The following is a 21,324-nucleotide window of genomic DNA, read 5'->3' on the forward strand; positions in this document are numbered from 1 at the left end:
ATTAAGATCTTTCTGTTTGTTATCTATTTATTTTTGAATACGTTGTTCAGAACGTAGTGCTGGAGTGTTGGAAAGCAGCTGCTCTCTTCGGCACTTATTTGCTTTTGTTGTTGATGAATCTATGAGTATGATTTAAAAAGATGAGTTAATAAGACGAGAGCTTCTAGGAAACACTACTGTTAAGTGTTCTATGAACAGTGTTGAAAAAGTAGAAGTATTCTCAGTTGAATTTTTAGTTTTTCATGTATTGTTTGACCATTAAACATTTTTTTGAATTCATCACATCCTGTTATCTGTATTATCATCGGTTGTTTTGAGTTAGAGGAGCTCCACAATGGTAAGAAAAAACGATGTAGGAGTTACACATGAGTTAGACAGTCTCCTGTTATATATTTCCTATAACATGTATATTTTTGAAATTGAAATGGCTCGCTTGTCTCTGTTCAAAGTTTGAAAATGCAACCTCCATATTTTCTAGATTTTGCTATTAACATGGTATATGTGTTTTGTCTAACCTGAAAAACAAGACGCAATATTGATATCCGTCTTCTCTTAACCCCTGGCCAAAAGAACAAAGCAGACTGCAAAGCGCTTCAGATATGACTTCCAGTTTATTCATCATAAAATGTTCTCACAAGAATTATGCAAAACAGAGAAAACATGATATATATTAACAATGCTGGCCTGGGTTTCTGTTCCTAAAGCCCATCGTTTCCAATTAGAATTTGTAAAAATGTGACATTTTGGGTTGAAAAACAGTCAAATCCTTTCTGTGTATATTCTTCTTCTGCTATTTTATTATAAAAAATATTACAGGAAGTCATAAATCAGTGTTGTGCTCTAAAAGTGTACTTTACCAAATGCAAACACTTTGGATTTGCTTTATGATAAAGTACATGATGGTCTCTGCAAGTAGTACAACATAATGCAACGGTACATGCAAGGCTCTACCTCATGATTTATACACCGTTGCCTTGAACATATGCTGTACCTATACAACATATACAGTGCATCATGACGAATAGCCTTGGCTGTGAAATGGTTCAGACTATTTGTAGACCTGTGATCCAAGTCTGAACAGCAACAGATCCTTTAAACTTTGTAATTGTGTCGTTATCTTCCAAAATGAAAAGCCCTATCAGCAGGATAGTACATCTTTGACATTAAACAAATTATTGATATGATCATTTTCTCCTTGGTGAACAGTTTCAGAAAAATCCAATATGAGTATTAATCTGTCAGACTTTTTAAGTCACAATATACTAGAAAAAAGGTATCTTGAAAGTGGGGTAGGTCATTTTTGAGAAACCAGCTCGAGTGCGCTAGAATTACACAATACAAAATACATAGCCGGGAAAAATCTGCCACTTCCTTACAGAGCCCCTCCTCCAACACACAGGAACGCGCACATGACCAATGAGGGCACAAGATAAGTTTGTGCTCAGATGGAAGGCTGACAGGCAGGTAGGCCATCCAGTTATTTTAGCCGGCCCGGCTCAAATGATTGGTTGTACTACGGCTTCCACAGATGACATTTTTTTAATGGATTTTTTTGTCAAAGCACTTAAGATATTCATTGCTATCGGGATGTTAAGAGCATTCCATGGAATATAACAAAAAGTGTATCTCAAGCCGGTTTCTCAAATTTACCTACCCCACCTTTAAGAGGACATTCTTACATAAACATAACACAATTCTTCTATTTTCAGGTTCATATTTGTATTTTGTTCCTCTAATGCAGTGGTTCTCAAAGTGGGGGGCGCGCCCCCCCCAGGGGGGCGCAGAGGCATGACAGGGGGGGCGCGAGAGACCAGGGGGAAAAATGGTTATTTAAAAAAAAAAAAAAGATTAAAAAAAAAAAAAAATCATATTTTGAAATATTATTGATTGAAAATAATATGATACAGTACTATTACATCTGGGTCTCTGTGTTTCATTAAAGCTTGGCTCTGTGTGTGTGTGTGTGTGTGTGTGTGTGTGTGTGTGTGTGTGTGTGTGTGTGTGTGTGTGTGTGTGTGTGTGTGTGTGTGTGTGTGTGTGTGTGTGTGTGTGTGGAACGAGCCATTTTGTGTGTGTGCGCGAGTGAGAGAGAGAGAGCGCGCACTGGTACCAGAGATTGTTGTTGTTAGCTTCTGGTGCTAGCGAGCTACGCTAACGGATATAAGGAGTTTTTTCAACAACAAAGGCTCAGTGAGCTAAAGGACTCTCTCAGTGTTATCTCAGTGGGTCTCAAACGTTTTGGTCACCATTAATGTAAACAATTATTTCCGAGGCACACGTTTATATGATCATTATAGTTATAAAATAAGAGAATACATTAAAAACAGGTATGAAATACTATATATTAAAAAAAGAATACAGTTTAAAAGGGGAGTGATTTGTAAAATATCCATAAAGAAAAAGTAAATCTGTTTACAATTCTGTTTCAAATGGGTGTTGAGAGATGTATCCATAGATCTCTTCATTTTGCTCTCAAAGTGCACCAGATTGATGCTTTTAACTTCAATATTTAAAAATCTTCCCGGGGGAGCTTGCCCCCAGACCCCCCTATGTGAGGTCCACACACCACCTATAAAAATAGTACTTTACCCCTGCTTACACCTATATGCCGTGAGCTGATTATCGAGCCTTCATGGTAACAGTCGCGGGTACACTGTGTATATGTGTGGGGAGTGTTGCAGTAGAACATTCCACTGTAGCGCCCGGTACATTAATGGGAAACCATAAATGTTTGAGCACCCTCTATGAAACGTCAAGCTACCCCACAGCACCCCCAAAATAAATCTCTGGCGCCGCCACTGAGCCTGACTATTTGTGTTGGGGGGGCCCGACTTTTTTTTTTCTCCTGACAGAAAAAGTTTGAGAACCACTGCTCTAATGTTTCGATGCTTCAACGTTCAAAAAGCGCTTTATTTTTCTCATACTGCCTGTGCTGCAGCACCTCTTTTCACCCTCTGTCTGAAACCAGAGCCCAGCCTGCTCTGATTGGTTAACTGGCCAGCTCTCTTGTGATTGGTCAACCGCTTAGAGATGTTTCGAAAACATCCAGCCCTTTAGCTTACCATGTACAGTGTGTTAGAGCACTAGCCAATAGAGACGGGAGTATCTTAGTGATGTCATTATAATACGGAAATAAACGAGTCAAATCTAGGCGTTTCGGCAGGGAACCGGAAAAATAAGCGGGCCTCTTTAATGCGTTATAAGCCCTAAAAAAACATGCACTAATTTGATGAGCTGTAGCCACCAGTCATTTCCAAAGAGTGTATTTTTTCATCATGCTGTAAACATAAGCATGATGTGAAAGTGCATGTGTGTTCAGCACGTGGTCTGAGACCATGGACAATAGGAATAGGTTTGGTCCAAATCACAGTTAATATACATACTGTACTTTCTATTTTGAACTTGATAGGTCTATCTTTAACAACTGCTGGGGAAAATGTGGGCGATGTCTAAATCTCTGAGCAGGACTGTTCTATAGCAGGACCAATGTACATGTTTTTTGCATCAATGTGATGAAGTGCCCTGATTTTCAGGTATTTATTTGATGGATAAAACAAAAACAGTCATGAGCCTCTCATTGTTATCTATCAATGTTTTTTCAATTTGATTCCCTGGAAATATACTATATCACAATATAAAATGACATCAAATATATAATCTACAGTGCTAGCCTCCATTTCATTTCAATATAAATGCTAATGCTATACGTCACCTTTCCCCCTGTTCCCCTGCACCGATGAATCTATTTTATACTGTAATAATACTACCGTCTAATTCATGTGCTAAGTAGTATCAAAAAAGACTTGCATCTCAGTCACCCATACAGCCTGTTTTCAGAGTGTTTTTTTTTCTGTCATGCTGAAGTGAATCGGCTCTTGCTGTGATAAACAGTTGCTGGAGTTTCTTACTCAGTCTGTGAGTTCATGTTTTATTTGTATGAGGTTGGGGGGGCGTCGGCTCCCTTGGCCCTCCCTCCGTAGAATGTATTCACTAAACTGGGATGAGTCCACTCCACCGCCACATGACCCTGTGATCCAGAACCCTCTCTGCTGCAACCGCTCCAACACCTGCAGGCACACAAAGCAGAGCAGCACATTTACACACTTCATCCACCTTTTCTGTAGAATGACCCGCCTACATTACTCTCTGTATTTGTATGCTGTAGTTTAGTAGTATCTACAAACAAAGAGTCGATATTTTTCTAAGACCATTTAGTGCTTAATAAAATACACAACAGCTGTAGCCTTATTATGCTTTAGGAGCTAGGTGTGTGTAGGTGTGTGTGGTACAGTGCGTAGATGCGGCGGACAGACGGGTCTCAGTTGGTTTAGTGTCCTCTGCTTACTTTTAATAGGCCTACTTGTAAATACAACTTTTGGCCCGTAATTTCAATTCCCCATTTCAGCGACCAGAGAGAGGGGGGGGATATATCCAGTCTCTGATAGTGTTACGTTATTATGAGAGTGCTCTCATACTTGTTTGATTCTGAAATGGTATATATTTATATAAATGTGTGTGTATATGTCCGCATCTGTAGCCTGTTACTAGTATACAAACTGTAGTATCATATAATGTCCTTTGTTTTCTGTCATGTTTGTATTAATGTTTGGAACTAATTGAAGCAGGTCACCATTGTAAAAGAGGTCTATGATCTCAATGGGTTTTATCTGTATAAATAAAGGTTTTGAATTGAATTGAATTGTTGTCTCATTATACCGTACAGTGAATGAATTCAAAGTAAATATATAAGTGGTCATGAACACATCTGTCCATCAGACAGAGGGCTGCTGTGCCTCCTGTCATCATTAATGGACGTCTCTTTAAAATGACCGCTCAGAGGAGAGGAGTTCTCATTTCTCTAACCGCCTGCTGCTTCCCCTCCTCTCTCCTCGGTTCCCCTCCTCAGTCCTCCTCTCTCCTCGGTTCCCCTCCTCAGTCCTCCGCTCTCCTGTGGGCGGGACTAAGTCTCGAGGATAGGAGTCGAGGAGGGGAGTCGAGGAGGGGAAATTAGAGTATTGAGAAACCTCTCCTGTCTTTCCATCAATGGAGTTTTTCTTCCCTGATTGGCACGGGCATATTCATCGTTGACAATGCCAGGATTCATCGGGCTCACACAGCGTGAGACATCCTTTACACACATGGATTGGCCACCACAGAGTCCAGACCTCAGCTCCATTGAGGATCTTTGTGATGTGCTGAAGAAGACTTTGCGCAGTGGTGCCACTCTCCCATCATAAATACAAGATATTGGCGGAAAAATGAATGCAACTCTGGTAACATTGCAGCAGATTATCGAAATGATGCCACGGCAGTTGCTAGTTGAATCAACTGAGGCAATGAGGCATGGTCACAGCCAATGATGTTGGAGGCGTTTGTGTCACTGAGTACGTTTCTTCTTAGTTTGACCGTCTGAACTCTTTAGTAGATGAGGGATTTGTTTCAGTCTGCAGCTTTATTTCAGTAACTCACAACTCCATCACATGTACCCTTCAGCATCTGCGCATATAGTACATCAAAGTGTAAGCCTGTGTCAGCATGCAGTTTACCAAAGCGCTAACAGGCGTCACTATATAACGGGCATTAAACAGATGCCCATCTGTAACAAGATTGCTTCATAAAAGTGAAAAAGGAGCAGTCTTAGCGCTGCCTTTTTAATGATGTGATTGGTGTTCATGTACTTCTTTGTGATAGAAACTCTTGGAGCAATGAACCGAAACACAAAGCTTAGGTAAGAGATCTCAAACAGGTTAATGGGAAGCTATCTCCACATTGACAAAGTATTGACCTTCTACTTTACTCATCCGAAGCACAAAAAACATTCTTCTCCAAGATACAAGTTATTGTCTTCTGAAGAGAGAGTATGGCACCAGAAACATATCTACAGGTGAGATGATGTCCTTTCGGCTCTCTGAACCTCTGTATTAACTGTATCATCTGAAGAAGAAGAAGAAGGTGTTCATGACTTTGCTTTATGCATATTCAGAAGTGAAAAGGAGCTCATCTCTTAACACAGCTGATGCAGAGAGCCTGAGGAACCAGACAGGCTTGTTTGAGGGCCGTTTCTCAATGTCGACTAGAGCTGCTGCAGAGCCACTATTTCATATAGTACGTCATCGAGTGGCGCCGAATGCTGGGCATTTAACACTCGATGACGTAGTATACTTGAAATAGTGGCTCTGCAGCAGGTATACTCGACATTGAGAAAGGGGGTGTTTCTCACCAAGAAGTGGTCGACCAATCACAACATAGCTGACCAGTTAACCAGTCAGAGCAGACTGAGCTTTGGTTTCAGACAGAGGGTGAAAAGAGGTGCTGCAGCACAGGTAGTACGAGAGAAATAAAGAGCTTTTTGAACATTAAAGAATGTCAACATGTCACAGTAGAGACACCAAATACAAATATGGCCCCTTTAACAGATTGTTGCCCCTGCACCAGAATAGAGCTCATCAACTCTAGTCAATTTGAGTCCTGAAAGAGAACTTTTACTTTTATGTTGTCAGCGTCCTTATTTATTAAGATGAATACCTTCTAAGCTGTGAGCTAGTTGGTGTAAATGGATAAAGGCAGGGGATAAACATACATAGCCTACAGACAATGAAACAAAGATAGGAAACACCACCAAATACAGGAATGAAAAGCAGCAAAACAAATAGCTTGTTCTTTGGTAGGCTATTTGGTTGTGTATTCTCACTTCCAACCATTTCTGAGAGCTTTGCACATTGTAGAAATTGATCAAAATGTTTTCTTCATTTGTATTTCATTCTTAAAGTGTCTTCAACTGGTGGACAGTCAAATTAATACATTTACTCCAGAAGAGGAAATGTGATACCCTAAAATGATATTGCCAGTTACATGTGGTCAGTGTAAATGCAAAAGAAGAAAAACATTCTATGATTAATGTGTAACCTGGTGACGCCTGCATTGATGTGTGTGTGTGTGTGTGTGTGTGTTTAAATGTGTTGATCATAGCTGAGAAAGAGGGTCACTCTTCATGCTATCTGGGTAAAATCCACCAGCCTGTGGCCTGAAACACCAACATTCAGGAGCAGTCCATTAGTGTGTCTCTCCCTCCCCTCCCTACTGAAGGGTACAGCATGGTGACATTATCTCAGTCTGCCCTAAGGAGCTTCTCTGGCTCTCTCTGTCTCACTGGTATTTCCCTTGAGACAAAGCGACACAGACATACAGCAATGAAATGTGTCAATTCATCTCCACTTTTGAAATTCATCGGCTCATTGTCAACGTTTTCATTCACGGCTTTTTGACTGAATATTGATCTGTAATTTAATTAATGAAAAACCGATTCAATGTGACAAAGCTGGAGACGATCTGCAGAGACGAATGGAATCCAGACTGGAGGCTATCATCACTGGTAAGGTGCTTCAATTAAGTAGTTCATGCTTATGTCGATATGATGTTTCAGTGTTCCTTAGAATATATATACCAAATGTATTACATTGTTTTGCTTTGTCAATATGCGTTTTTGAGTATAGATTGATTAATTCTAGCAAAGGGCTGCAACATAACAAATGTAAAAAAACGAATGTGACTCAGTAAAGTCGTTGTTCATTATTTGAGAGATGAGAAGTAAAATGTACAATCGTTTTTTTTCAAATCAAGACGTAATGTATTTTATAGAAACAAATAATTAAGAGAGCAGTGTGTAGTATTTACATATAGTGCCATCTAGTGTTGAGGTTGTAGATTGCAAACAAGTGAATACCCCTCCCTTTCCAGCTGAGAACTAAATTGTCCATTGATGTACGTAAAAGTCCCTACAGTTTGATTTGTCCTTTCCGGGAAAGGAACGGGCTAATGGAGAGACAAGATTATACAGCTCCACAGTGCTACAATAGAGTTATGAAAACAATTTCAATGTATGGCTGGTAAAACTAGATGCACATGAGAAATCCTGAATGTAAAATAGCTTACATTATTGGATATTATCAATAAATAGTTAATAGTACGGTCATGACTATTAAAAAATTGGCATATAAGTAAGTTTCTCAGACTGTTTAAATCATTTATGTTTTCTGTTTAATAATTGGAAATCTTTATGGAGTTACAGTGCATGCGAAAGATCATCAGTTACATGTTCCACAGTAACTTGGAAATTAATCTTATTCTTGATATATACATGACAAAATTCATCCATGGTTGCTTTTGTTATTTATCACTATTGTAGTTTTATAAATGGTCACGCTGGTGAGAGCCAAAAGCACATTTTTTAAAGCAGGGCCTATAATATCAGTTATTGTTGTTGTATGCTCACAGAAAGTAAAAGAAAACCCACAAAGAAACTAAGCCAGTACCTGGACAGAGTTGAGTTGGCAGTATCCGTTGAGTGGGAAGCGAGCGATGTGTGTGGACTCCTGGCTCCAGCTGGTGTTTCCGGAACTGGACATGGCGTCTCTGACTTCAGGAAAGACCTCTTCGATGGTGGCCCGGCGGGCACTCACGCTGATCCTCTCACCGAGCTCTGGAGCCACATGAATCACCACACACTCACACTGCGGGGACACACCTGCACAGTCCTGCTCCATCCTCCAGCGCTCCAGAGCAGCCTGCAGAGGAGTCAGCTGGAAGAAGCTGGCCTCTTCATACAGCAGTGAGTATTCCTGCAGACACACACACACACAGAAAACACATATACAATAGGTGAAGACAAGCTGAGAGATATACACACATACGGAGGTAACAAAGAAAGAAAAAAAGCTAGGAGATAAACAAACAACAAAGAAGCACAAGCCCACAAACATACATTAGAAGAATAGTTTGGGTGTTTTAAAGTTGTTTGATGTACAACTCTATAGGCAGTGTTACCCAAAGGAAGCTAACAATATTATGCTGCGAAGGGGGGCAGCAGCAAAACGTTTTTCAGTGTACAGTGGGTAATACATTTTCGAAAATTTTGTTTCATATTTAAAAAAAATTGGTCATCTTTGTAAGGCAAATGGAGTTTGCCTGAACAAGTCAGGAGTGAAATTGTTTATCTCTAACATATTCAACTGCCTGCGTCATCAATCTGTTCCCTCTGCCAAGGACAAGCAACAAGAGGAATCAAAACTAGAGAAAGACACAACACATCGCTCAGAAAACCTTGAAAATCTATCACTGCACCCGCCTGAGGAATGTCTTGATTATGGGAGACAAATGGAGGAGTCTCCACCGCCCTTCACCCCCCCTATCACCTCTGAGGATACTCTTCCTTCACCCCACAGCTCTCTCTACTCTCCGTTCACCCTCGCCCACCCTCCTGGAGATCGCTGAACACATGAAGGAGATACAGAGGGTTGGCACCGATTCCTTCCTGGAGTTCAATAACCAAACTAAGGTGATACGCAGGGCTGGCAGCATGTCCTTTACCCCCGCTCCTTAACGACGCCCATCAAAATCACCGAAGCAGAGACGCGCACCACCTCCCCCGTCTCCGTCACCGTGCCTACGTCAACTACCTCCTCCCCCTGGATGCGCACCAACACCCCCGTCACCATGCCTACCACAATCATCCGGACCAAAACGTCCTCCCCCCCTTCAAGACTGCTGTCTCCGAAGCCTGATAAGGATGTGTGTGTAAAAAACGCAAACACTGACTGATATATGCTGGGTCCAGGCTCAAGGGCGTATGGCACTCTCAACTCTTTCCAGGACATGCCGGGGCCCTGCCTGCCAGTAGCTTTGCAGATATCTGTGTTGATAGGTAATAGATTAAGAGCGGTGAATCAGCTTAGAAACAGGAACGCTCAAAGGTTTGTGTGAGTTTATCAAATTTAGAAGTGATTCCATGTCAGCCACAGCTTGTTACAAAAAACATGACTGATAGTGTGTTTAACAAACTTAAACTAGCTTTATTAAATGTTAGGTCTTTGGCAGGAAAAACATTTTTTATCAATGATTTTATCACTGAGCACAATCTCGATTTTATGTTTTTAACGGAAACTTGGATTGAACAAAATAACAGTGCAGCTGTTCTTATCGAATCAACCCCTCCCAACTTTAGTTTTATGAGTCAGGAAAGAATGCTTAAGAAAGGGGGTGGAGTTGCTATTCTGTTCAATGATTCCCTTCAATGCAGGAAGACATCGTATGGAAACTTTGATTCTTTTGAATATGTGGCCCTTCAGCTGAAATGCTCCTCTCGAGCTCTGTTCCTAAATATCTATAGACCACCCAAATACTGTGCAAGCTTTTTTGATGACTTTACTGAACTGCTGTCTATAGTGTGTATTGACTTTGACCGTCTAGTCATTGTTGGTGATTTTAACATCCATGTTGACAACCCCCAGGACAGAGGGGCAAAATAACTGTTTTGTGTTCTTGATAGCTATGGACTGACTCAGCATGTGACAGAGCCCATGCACGCACAATAAGGGGCACACTCTGGACTTAATTATCTCAAAGGGTCTGAATATCTCTGAGGTTGTGGTGACTGATGTTGCACTCTCTGATCATTCCTGTGTTTTCTTTGAGAGCTCTATTTCTGTTCACAAAAATGTTCAAAAAGAGGTAACCACAAAGCGATATTTAACTGAAAACACTAGGGAAATGTTTACTCAGAATTTTTCTTCCACACTTGCCCCTGCTAACATCTCAGTAAATGAGCTAGTAGGTCATTTTAATTCAAAAATAAAAAATGTTATAGATGCCATTGCTCCAACTAAGGTAAAGGAAGTGTCTGGCAAGAAAATATCTCCATGGAGAAAGGCCATGACCGTGAGAACAGAGAAAAAAGAGTGTCGAAAAGCTGAACGCAGGTGGCGAAAAACAAATCTCCAGGTGCACTTTGAAATCTATAAAGAGAGACTTGGCCTTTATAATTTGGAATTGAAATTTTCCCGACAGTCTTTCTTCTCTGATATCATTGCCAAAAACAAAAACAACGCACGTGCCTTGTTCGCTACCGTCGACAGACTAACTAACACCCCAGTGTCAGTAGCCTCTGAATTTCTATCCACCAGGGCGTGCAATGAATTTGTCTCCTTCTTCTTGCCTCTGCATCAGGTACAGCAAATGTTTTGTCTCTGTGCCCACTTAAAATCAATTCAAACACCATGACACAATTCCATCGGATTAATGATAAAAACTTAGAGGACATTATACAACTTCTGAAATCCTCCTCCTGCTGCCTTGATATTATTCCAACAGGGTTTTTCAAAAATGTTTTTCCTTGCATGGCCTCAGATCTACTTCATATAGTAAACAAGTCTCTTCACTCAGGTGTTTTTCCACAGACCCTGAAAACTGCAGTCATTAAACCGCTCTTAAAAAATCATAATCTAGATGCTTCAGTAATGAACAATTACAGGCCCATATCAAACCTCCCATTTCTAGGTAAAATCATTGAAAAAGTAGTCTTTCAACAGTTGAGTAATTTCTTGCATTTAAATAGCTGTTTTGATGTGTTCCAGTCAGGCTTTCGTCCAAACCACAGCACTGAGACTGCTCTTGTAAAGGTCTTCAATGACATCCACTTAAACACAGTGGCAAAACTTCAGTGTTAGTATTATTAGATATCAGTGCTGCGTTTGACACTGTTGACCACAACATATTACTAGACCGACTAGAAAACTGGGTGGAACTTTCGGAAACAGTTCTAAATTGGTTTGAATCCTACTTAAAGGACAGAAACAACTTTGTTTCTATAGGTAAATACAAATCTGAGTTGACAAATATGACATGTGGGGTTCCTCAAGGCTCCATCTTGGGGCCTCTTCTCTTTAACATCTACATGCTACCACTGGCTCAGATAATGAAAAACAACAAAATAAGTTACCATAGCTATGCGGATGACACATACATTTACATAACCATTTCACCAGGAGACTATTTTCCAGTTAAAACACTGAGTAAGTGCATTGAACAAATCAATGACTGGATGTGTCAGAACTTTCTCCAATTAAACAAAGACAAAACTGAGGTAATGGTCTTTGGAGCCAAGGCACAGTGGCGACTGGTCATTAGGGGCAGGTGGGGCACATCCCCACCTAGTGTCAGCAGAAAGTATTAAAATAATGATTACAACAAAATGCAAAAAATAAATTAAAATATATTTTAAGATCATGTTTAATCATCTGATTCGTCTGTACATTGCTGTTTTAGTATGTGTTCTTCTAATTAGTGTCTACAGTGTGTGCCTATTGAGCTGTTTAGAGCCATGTGGGACAAAACCCGATCATGCCCCTCCCTCTCACTGTCTAAGTGAACGGTGACTGTAAAAACTACACTGCGCATGCTCAGAGTATTTTCCTATTTAATGTGTGTGGCAAAAAATAATGACCATAGAGGCATAGAGCTGCCATCCCCACCATACATCATCTCACATAATTCAGAGCTGATTGGCTGTAAGTACGTGTGCCGCGAAAAGTGTGGTGTGTGAAGAGGAGGAGAGAGACGTGTCCTAAAACCAGGAAGTAAGCTGCGCATGGCTTCCCTCCACAAAAAAGCAATGAGATTTCTCCATGGGATTTTAGAAAATAGCTCAAAATAAGATCTGTGGGAAACGTACCTGTTAGATAAATGCACGTTTTGTTCAGCCGGATAATATCCTACTTTTATCATTTTCGAATCATAAATCTATCAATTAGATTTATGATAGACTTTTGAAACTACAAGAAGATAGGGAGGACTTTTACAAAAAAGTAATAGAGATTTTTGTCCAGAAGGATAGGCAAATGGACTTCATCTTCAAGTCAAGGTAAGATCGCAATTTTATTGAAAATGGGATCTTACTAAGAGAGAACAATTCAATATTTAAATGATACAATTATTTTTTTTGGGTATCCTTCTGTTGAACTGTCTGTTAAAATTAATTGAAGCATCAGACAAAAAAAGCTTTTGAAAATAATATTATATTTTGATTTAGGTCAAAATATAATATTTGTAAACCTGAAGAGTCAGTGCCAGTGCCTCACCAGCCATGAACCTCTCTGCAGAAGCTTATCTAAGTTTTTTGTGCCCCACCACTTTTGCACATATAGAAACGCCACTGCCAAGGCAGAACGTATGAAAGTTAGCGCTGAGCTTCAGCCTGCAATGTTCAAAACAACAGATAAAGCCAGAAATCTAGGTGTAGTCATGGACTCTGACCTGAGTTTCAACAGTCACATTAAAACTGTTACTAAATCAGCCTACTATCACCTAAAGAATATATCTAGGATTAAAAGACTAATGTCACAGCAGGATTTGGAAAAACTTGTCCATGCTTTTATCTTCAGTAGACTGGACTACTGCAATGGTGTCTTTACAGGTCTCACTAAAAAATCTATTAGGAAGCTGCAGCTGATTCAGAACGCTGCTGCTCGAGTCCTCACTAACACTAAGAAAGTGGATCACATCACTCCTGTTCTGAAGTCTTTACACTGGCTTCCTGTGTGTCAAAGAATATATTTCAAAATACTGCTGCTGGTTTATAAAGCTTTGAATGGTTTAGGCCCAAAATACATTTCTGACCTCCTGCTAAATTATGAACCATCCAGATCTCTCAGGTCTTCAGGGACTGGTCAGCTTTCTGTCCCCAGAGTCAGAACTAAACATGGTAAAGCAGCGTTCAGTTATTATGCTCCAAATATCTGGAACAAACTCCCAGAAACCTGAAGGTCCGCTGCAACTCTGACTACTTTTAAATCCAGGCTGAAGACTTATCTTTTTGTCGCTGCTTTTAATTGAAACTGAGCAGTTGTGTTCATCAGTAAAGTGGAACTTCTGTGTGAACTATTCATATCTTAAACTGTACTGTAACTTTTTATTCATGCACTTTTTATTCATGTATTTTTTATTTTAATGTTTCTTTTATTATCTTTTACTGTTTTTAAATGCCTTTGTCTGAATGTCTTTCATTTTTGTAAATCTAAAGGTGCTATATAAATAAACTTGCCTTGCCTTGCCTCTTTACACTGACAGCAACCAATAAATCAAATGCTCGGACAAAAACAGTCTGTGGCTGCCATTTTCACACTCTCTGCCCACTAATACTCATTGATAAGCTTCCTGCTGGTACTCCTGTCTGTTTTTCGAAATTGCTAATCTAAACAATACATTTAACTGAGTATTCATCATCGTAAATGAGAAAGGACACGGTCATAATTAACCCTTTTCATTATATTTTAGGGTTCAATATTTTGATCATAATAATTACCAAATGTGACTGTTAATCAAATAGACCATTTTAAAGTCCAGTTCAGCCTTTAATATGTAACGATAGAGAGGATGAAGGGTAACGGGGCTGCAGGCCGGATTTGAACCTGCGTCCGCTGCAGCAGGGACTGAGCCCCAGCTCATTTGCCGTCAGTTTACCCAAAGGAGCTTTGGGTAATAGCATAGTAATGATAATAATAATGAACATAATGAGCATAGTTCATCATTTGTGATCAAATTAAGCCTAAAGCCAGATAGGCTCTGGTCTTGACTTTGTTGTGAGCTGTTGGATCTTAGTGCATGCTTGGCTTGGCATTGGGAGTGTCGTTGGTTGAAGTCCCTGACCGGACCCCCACACTGCTTCCAGGGCGCTCTGTATATAATAGCTGCTCACTGCACCTACAGTAACTAGCATGGGTTAAGTGCACTAAATTTAACTTTGCACTTGTGTGACGATAAAATGATGATTCAAAATTGTCCATTTTCATTTCATTCCATCCCATATTGAAAGGAACTACAGTAAGGAAATCATACGACTTACATCCAACAAAAGCATGCTTCTTAGTTCAAAGTGCTGTGCCCTGTTCAGTGACCGACATTACAACATTGTGATAGACAGGATGCCTGAAAAGTTCTGAGCCATTGTGGTAACTACAACATCATACACTCTTAGGAAGGTTTCTGTAACTCCTCTTAACGTTTGACCATAGTTAACTCTTCCTCCTGTCTGGACACCTCAGTCTCTTGGTCTCCCTGTTCAGACACTGCGGTGATAAACTGTGGTAGTACCTGATCACAGTTCTAGACAGACACTCACTTTGAAGTCATCAGGGATGAAGAGTTTTGCGGTCCGGAGGAAGTTGAGGATGAAGCGGAACATGGGGCCGTCCCGGTCGATGAAGTAGTGCTGCTTCAGACTGTCCAACACTATGGGCTCCGTGCCATCAAACAGACGCCCGATCCTGCCAGAAGAAACAGATGAAACGGAGAACTCTTCTTCCAAAGGTGTGTCCACTACACGGTACCCATCCTCTCCACTTGGCTTGCTCTTTTGGTTTTTCCACTGTGGATAGTACCTTTTTAAGTAACACATCTGCTGATGTTGCAAATGAGCTGAGTGGATTTTAAATGGCTAAGTGAAAAGAACTGCAGATCCCTGATTGGTCAGAGAGAATTTGAGCTAGCACGCAACAAGACCTCAGTTACACACCCAATGTTTTTAATTAGCAACTACCGTCAATAGCAATTGCGTTTTCTTTTCTTTTCTCATCCCAGATATAAAACAAATGTTTTCCAGCTAAAATATCGAGGTCGTACACGATGCCTTACAAATGACTAATTGCAGAGCTTTTATTTTACTGTATTTTTGTAGAAGAGAGAATCCAGCTAGTCTTACATTTACATAAAAGTTCCAAGCAGTGTCGCTCTGCCAAACCACTAATCATCACACCTAAACTACACTGAGGCGATTCTATCGTAAAGGAAATTCTGAAGAAATCAGAATCCAGTAGAGCCGTACCATGCTGTGGTAACATGGGCGAAAACTAACCAAATGTTGGGGAGCCTTTCATGTCTTTTAGCCACAGATGACCTAAGATATGTGGCCAGCAGCTTAATGTTTAGATCTTATGCTTTCCTATATGTAATATCTATAGTCTAAGAATCAATACAACTTGTAAATATGAGCTACTCCCTCAAGCCAGAAATCTGAAAAGTGAGAGTCAAACTGTGATGTCATCCAGTATGATGTCAAGAGCTACTAAGACAATGTGAGTGGTTTGTTTTGTTCTCAACACTCAAATGAAGTTTCCTATTGTAGTGTTTCAGTTGTCAAACACACAATGTTTCAATATACTCAGAACATTCCCCAGTGTGCTCTCACTGTCATTTAGCTTTCAGATTTCATGGTATGGAGCAGTTCCAGACTTTAAACTTGATGGCACGACAAAGCTCAGCGCCCTAGTTTTTGGATTGGGTGAGTGAGTGTTATTATTTTTGGTTTGTCTTAGAACACAGCATAACAGGAATGTTTATTAATGGACAAATGATGGTGACAATACCAAACACCTTGATATAAGCTTATGTGAACAGTAGAGGATGGGTGTTCTCACCGTGACCCAGGGTACTTTGTAAGGGTGGCCAGGCTGCTGGTGTACATGTGTCCCCCCACATCGATGTGGACAGGTGCGTTTGTTTTGGTGAGCTGGGCTGCTGTGGGGATGCCGGCTGAGCCAAGAGGAGACACAGAGAGCCGCTGCTGACTGCACACACTGCTGCTGCTGCTGCTGCCACGGCTGTCCTGGGACACCAAGCACACGTGGGGTAAAATTAGTGTAGTCAAACTTCAACAGGGACCGGATATCCATACTCACTTTAGAACAGTCATCCAACAGCAGCAGTATGGTGTAAGGGCATCACTTTAGATTATAACACCAAAGTATTGGAAAATACTGTAAATAAAGCGTCACACTTCTCTACAGACTGTCAGTACTAATCCATCTGTCACTCCATAAGACTGCACATATCAACATACAGTGGATTAGTGCAACTTCAATAAGGATATGCTGCAGTTAGAGAAATGTTATCAATAACAATGGATCAAATGTCTCTGTAAAATGAGCGGTATCACCTGTAGGGACAAACCGGGACAAACCCAAAGAGAGCTTTATGGAAGCTTAAGTGTTTTTGAGCTCATTATTTTAGGAACTTTTTTCAAAACTTTCCCATATGACGCTTCTAAAATTCAGGAATCATCACCAGCACTTGTGGTCAGATCAGTGGTGGAATGTAGTGTTTGTACTCAAATGCTGCACTAAAGTAAACATTTGAGGAACTTTTGTACTTATATATAATATTTTTACATTACATTACAGTTTTTAATAGAGTTTACAAATATAATTTGTTTATTCATTTCTACTTTAAATCAATTAAATGATACATCAGTAATAATGGTTCATAATATAATAGTAACTCTGAAAGTTGCTCCACTGCATTGTGAGAGATGTGACTTTAAATAGGCTACACCAATATTTAGAGGCTACTACATTTTGAATGAAGGACTTTTACTTTTCATGAAGTATTTTTGTATTTGGGTTTTGGTACTTTTACTGAAGTAAAACAATTATTCTTCCACCCCTGCCCTGGTCACAACCATTGTGCCAATGCGCAAACTGAAACAAATAGTAGTGCCCAAGCTGTTTGATCCCTCTTATTCTATAACACTTTCATGTTGAGCACACTGTCATTCATTACACACGTGCACGTAATTCACAGAGAACATGTCCTCTTGAACAGAGGGTGCGCGTGGGGGGGGGGACGTCATGAGCTCAGTTTGTAAAAACAGAATCTACAGTATGTGCACACAAACAGGAGACATGTGGTGCTGATGCGGGAGAGGTCACGTGTCCTCTGTTACCTGTGTGGGCGCCGAGGGGGACCGCGCACCGGGCTGCGGAGGATCAAGGGAATCCGACTTGCTCTCATTCCTCTCCATCGGCGTCTCCGCACGTGTCCCGGGGCGCACGCACAGCCTCTTGGCGTGTGGAGCCCCCGAGTCCTCCTCGCGGACCCTATCCATCGTGTTTGATGTGTTTATCGTTGCACCTGCCCCACTAAGCGGCTTCACATCTTCACCGTCAGTCACCAGGCGGAGGTACGGGATCACGAGCTGGATGTCGGACTGCGCGTGACCGTTGACCGTTTCCGAGGCAACGTAAAGCGTCGTCGTCGGCCTGGAGCTCGTGGCGCCAACGATGCTGTTCAGCGTTGCTATGGAGACGGCGCCGATGCAGTGGTTGGTGTAGGTCTTTGAGAGCTTGGCGGCGCGCGACATCATCTGCATCCTTGTGCCCAACAAGTTCTTACCGATAGCTTTGTTCTCATACCACGTCATGTCGCTCGCGCAGCAGTGGTCCCGGGGCCGCTGGAAGTACGCCCTGCACAGCGGGTTCCGTTTAGACACGTACCGGACGAAGCTGGCGTACGGACACTGCTCCGAGCCGGTCTCGTACATCCGGGGCAGAGTGTCCTCGTCTGAGTCCGGACGCTTCCTGGTCCAGGCGGCGGAGCGGGACTTGTGGTACGGCCCGAGAGCTTTAAAATACACAAACTTCCTCCCGTCCTCATCCACCGCCAGACCGAACGAGTCCTCCTCCAACTCCCGCTGGTTCTCCCGGCCCCGGGTGCAGAAATACATGCAGGTCTCGAACCAGACTTTGTTGAGCAGCCCGAAAGGTGTGTCGGTGTTGAACACGGAGGAGTCGTACAGTTTCCGCAGGTCCGATCGCGTGATGGCTTGTTTCTGCACCACGGGACCGGCGCCCTGCTCCTCCAGCCGCCGGATGACCGCGGCCAGGGTCAGGTTGGCGCTGCGCAGCTCGGGGTCCTTGGTGAGGTCCAATGTGCGGCAGTAGGGTGGCTCGTTCAGGTACCGGTTCAGGGAGCTCCGGATGCTGATGAGGGACGACTTGCTGTACAACTGTCCACTTTTGGAGCGCGCCCCCGCGTAAAAGGAGCGCAGAACCGCGCACAGCGACTCCTTATCCAGAGTTTCAAAGTCTGGACTTTGGGCTTTCTCACTCAGGTAATCCCGAAAGATCCTCACCGCATACCGGGTGGCCAGACGCGTGTTCTCACTCAGCCTGTTCCGCTCTGTCCGCTGAATGTCTCCCTCTAGGTGAGCCTCCAGCCCAGCGGGCATGCTGCTGCTGAAAGGGTCCGCCTCCCCCTCCTCCTCTCCTCGGTCCATACTCCGCATAACGACTGCCTGTATCTCCGCGCTAGAACCGCTGGAGTCCAGCAGCACTGTGTCCCCAGACTCCCACTCCAGCTCCACACCATCTCTGTCGGAATCCTCGTCCTCTTCATCCCCGGTGATCTGGACCTCCTGTATCTCATCTTTATCTTCCTCCTCATATTCCTCTTCCCTGCTCCTCTCGGGGCAGCTCATCTGCTCCTGCTCCGTGTCTCCGCTGGCAGGCATGCTCGCCATATTGCAGTCTGCGAAGCAGTCCTCCGGCAGCGCGCATGCGCTATATTGGACCGCAGCGCTGAAAGCCTTTTGTGTTTAAGTGACCTTCAGCCGTGCACGAGGTTTTTTAAGGCAAGGGGAGCGAGCGCAGCGGGAGGGTAAATTTGGAAGCGCGCTCCCTGTCAAAAGGCTGCAGTATTGGACTGCATATTGGACCAGCAGCATGAACACTGATGTGGTGAACACCAGGACTGCAGGAGAGTGACCCCCAGTAACTAAACTTACAGTTTGATACATCATTTGATGAGTTTATGAAAGCATAATCAGAAATTAATGAAACAAATTCATTTTGCCAATCAATTAGGTAACTGTGTTTAGCAAGAGTTGCCATCTAATAGGCCTACCTCAAAACAGACTACGCAGGGAGAGAAAGATACACGCAGCCATCACTGAGGGAGAATATCAAATCAAAGCTTCAGCACATACAAACTCACACAGATATGACATATCTAGCTTCACCTTGTGTAGCTAAATACTGCAAACTACGAGGAAAGTAGGCTACCTTTGATGGTTTGTGTCTGCCTGTGCTGATGTTAAGTTATTTTAGCAGCGTCTTAATATAGTATCCCATCACGGCTGCTCACAGCTAAGAGCACTGGGTCCTCCCCTGGGCAAACATGACCTTGATATACAGTCTGCAGCCAACTTATTATCTCATATTAAACTGCTGCTGGGTGAAAGACGTGCCACTCATTTTTTTCTGTCCCTGAGGTTTGAATAACTTTAAAAATGTGAACATTTCACAATAAAGTTATAATTTACTTTAAAATATCATTTTCTTTGGGCCCATATCTTGAAATACCTGATTTTGTTACGTTTTGAGATAATATTGAGAGAATAAGGGCAATATTGTCTAAATGGTGTAACCATAAAAATGCAGTACCAAGAATATAAGTTGTTGAAAAAATGTGTAATAATGTTCTAAACAGCCTCTGAAATACATTGGCATAATCTTAAACAAGTATTTTTTAATACCAAATGATAATAGAGACACATAGCAGTTCTGAATATTTCCATTAACATGGGGAATCATGTCTGCTAAGTCAAACTTCTGGTATGTCTAGTGGTGTAACCATAGATATATATAAACACTATATGACTCACCCGCGCTGCTGGCCAATGGAGACCGACGTTGCCACTTGGCCGCCATCTTGCCACAGGCAGTTCTCTCATTCATAACATTATGGTTTACTATTTAAATAACCATAGCTTGCTCAATTTTCAACCAATTTTCAAACGGTTTGGGTTTTTATAAACATCAAAGATGTAGTTATGATACTGCATACTTATAATCATGGACTTTCATATGAAAATAACATTAATCAGATAAAGCAATAGCTATACACACACACAAGGTATTTATATAACATTTTTGCCAGTATATATTTCCATTTATTTTATTATATTGTTAATATTTAAAATAAATTATAAATAAATTATAACATTAAAATGTTGACGGCATTCAAAGCAGCCAAAACACAGCACATTTCTCTGTTAATCTCCAAAAACAGCCATAAACCTCAGGTTCTTTTTAATGTCCTCGACTCGATCATTAATCCCTGTGATGTTTCTCCAATTGTGCCATCGACTACTCTCTGTGATAAGTTTCTTACATTTTTTATTGAAAAAGTATCTGCTCTTAGGCTAGCCCACACTAGTGCTACCCCAGATTCTGCTCCCTTTCTGTGCCCTGCTGTCCTCGACCACTTTGAGCCTGTATCCCTCTCTTCTCTCTCGGATGTAGTCATGCACCTGCGGCCGACAAACTGCACCTCAGACAGCATTCCCTCTCGCCTTCTCAGAGACGTCTTCGAATCAGTTGGAGCAAGTATTTTATTACTTATAAACACCTCTCTTAGCTCAGGATGTGTCCCAGCTGCCTTCAAACATGCCGTGGTCAAGCCACTACTTAAAAAGAAAAATCTTGACCCCTCCATTCTCGCAAATTTTAGGCCCATTTCCCAGCTACCTTTTTTATCAAAAGCCCTGGAGCGAGTAGTCTACGCCCAGCTGCAGTCTTTCTTAACCATGCATGGCATCCATGAAAAGTTTCAGTCTGGCTTTAAACCCATGCTGAAACAGCCCTTTTAAGAGTTTTTAATGATCTGCTCCTAGCCGCCGACTCAGGCAGCCCAGCTGTCTTAGTGCTGTTAGACCTGACA

The 21,324-nt window shown here is 41.8% G+C and overlaps 1 protein-coding gene across 1 annotated transcript; it reads right to left on the bottom strand.

Annotated features, from left to right (window-relative positions):
• Window positions 1–2,883: 2,883 nt before the first annotated feature.
• LOC117560569 lies at window positions 2,884–19,161 on the bottom strand. The gene is made up of 5 exons (XM_034237494.1): window positions 17,549–19,161; window positions 16,245–16,432; window positions 14,951–15,095; window positions 8,313–8,618; window positions 2,884–4,067 (listed from the first exon to the last, which is right to left on the bottom strand). The coding sequence occupies exons 1-5, from the start codon at window positions 19,121–19,123 to the stop codon at window positions 3,909–3,911; spliced, it is 2,373 nt and encodes a 790-aa protein (XP_034093385.1). The 5' UTR covers window positions 19,124–19,161; the 3' UTR covers window positions 2,884–3,908.
• Between the last annotated feature and the right edge of the window lie 2,163 nt (window positions 19,162–21,324).

The sequence above is a fragment of the Gymnodraco acuticeps genome, unplaced genomic scaffold, assembly GCF_902827175.1.
Source record: "Gymnodraco acuticeps unplaced genomic scaffold, fGymAcu1.1, whole genome shotgun sequence".
NCBI classification, from domain to species: Eukaryota; Metazoa; Chordata; class Actinopteri; order Perciformes; family Bathydraconidae; genus Gymnodraco; species Gymnodraco acuticeps.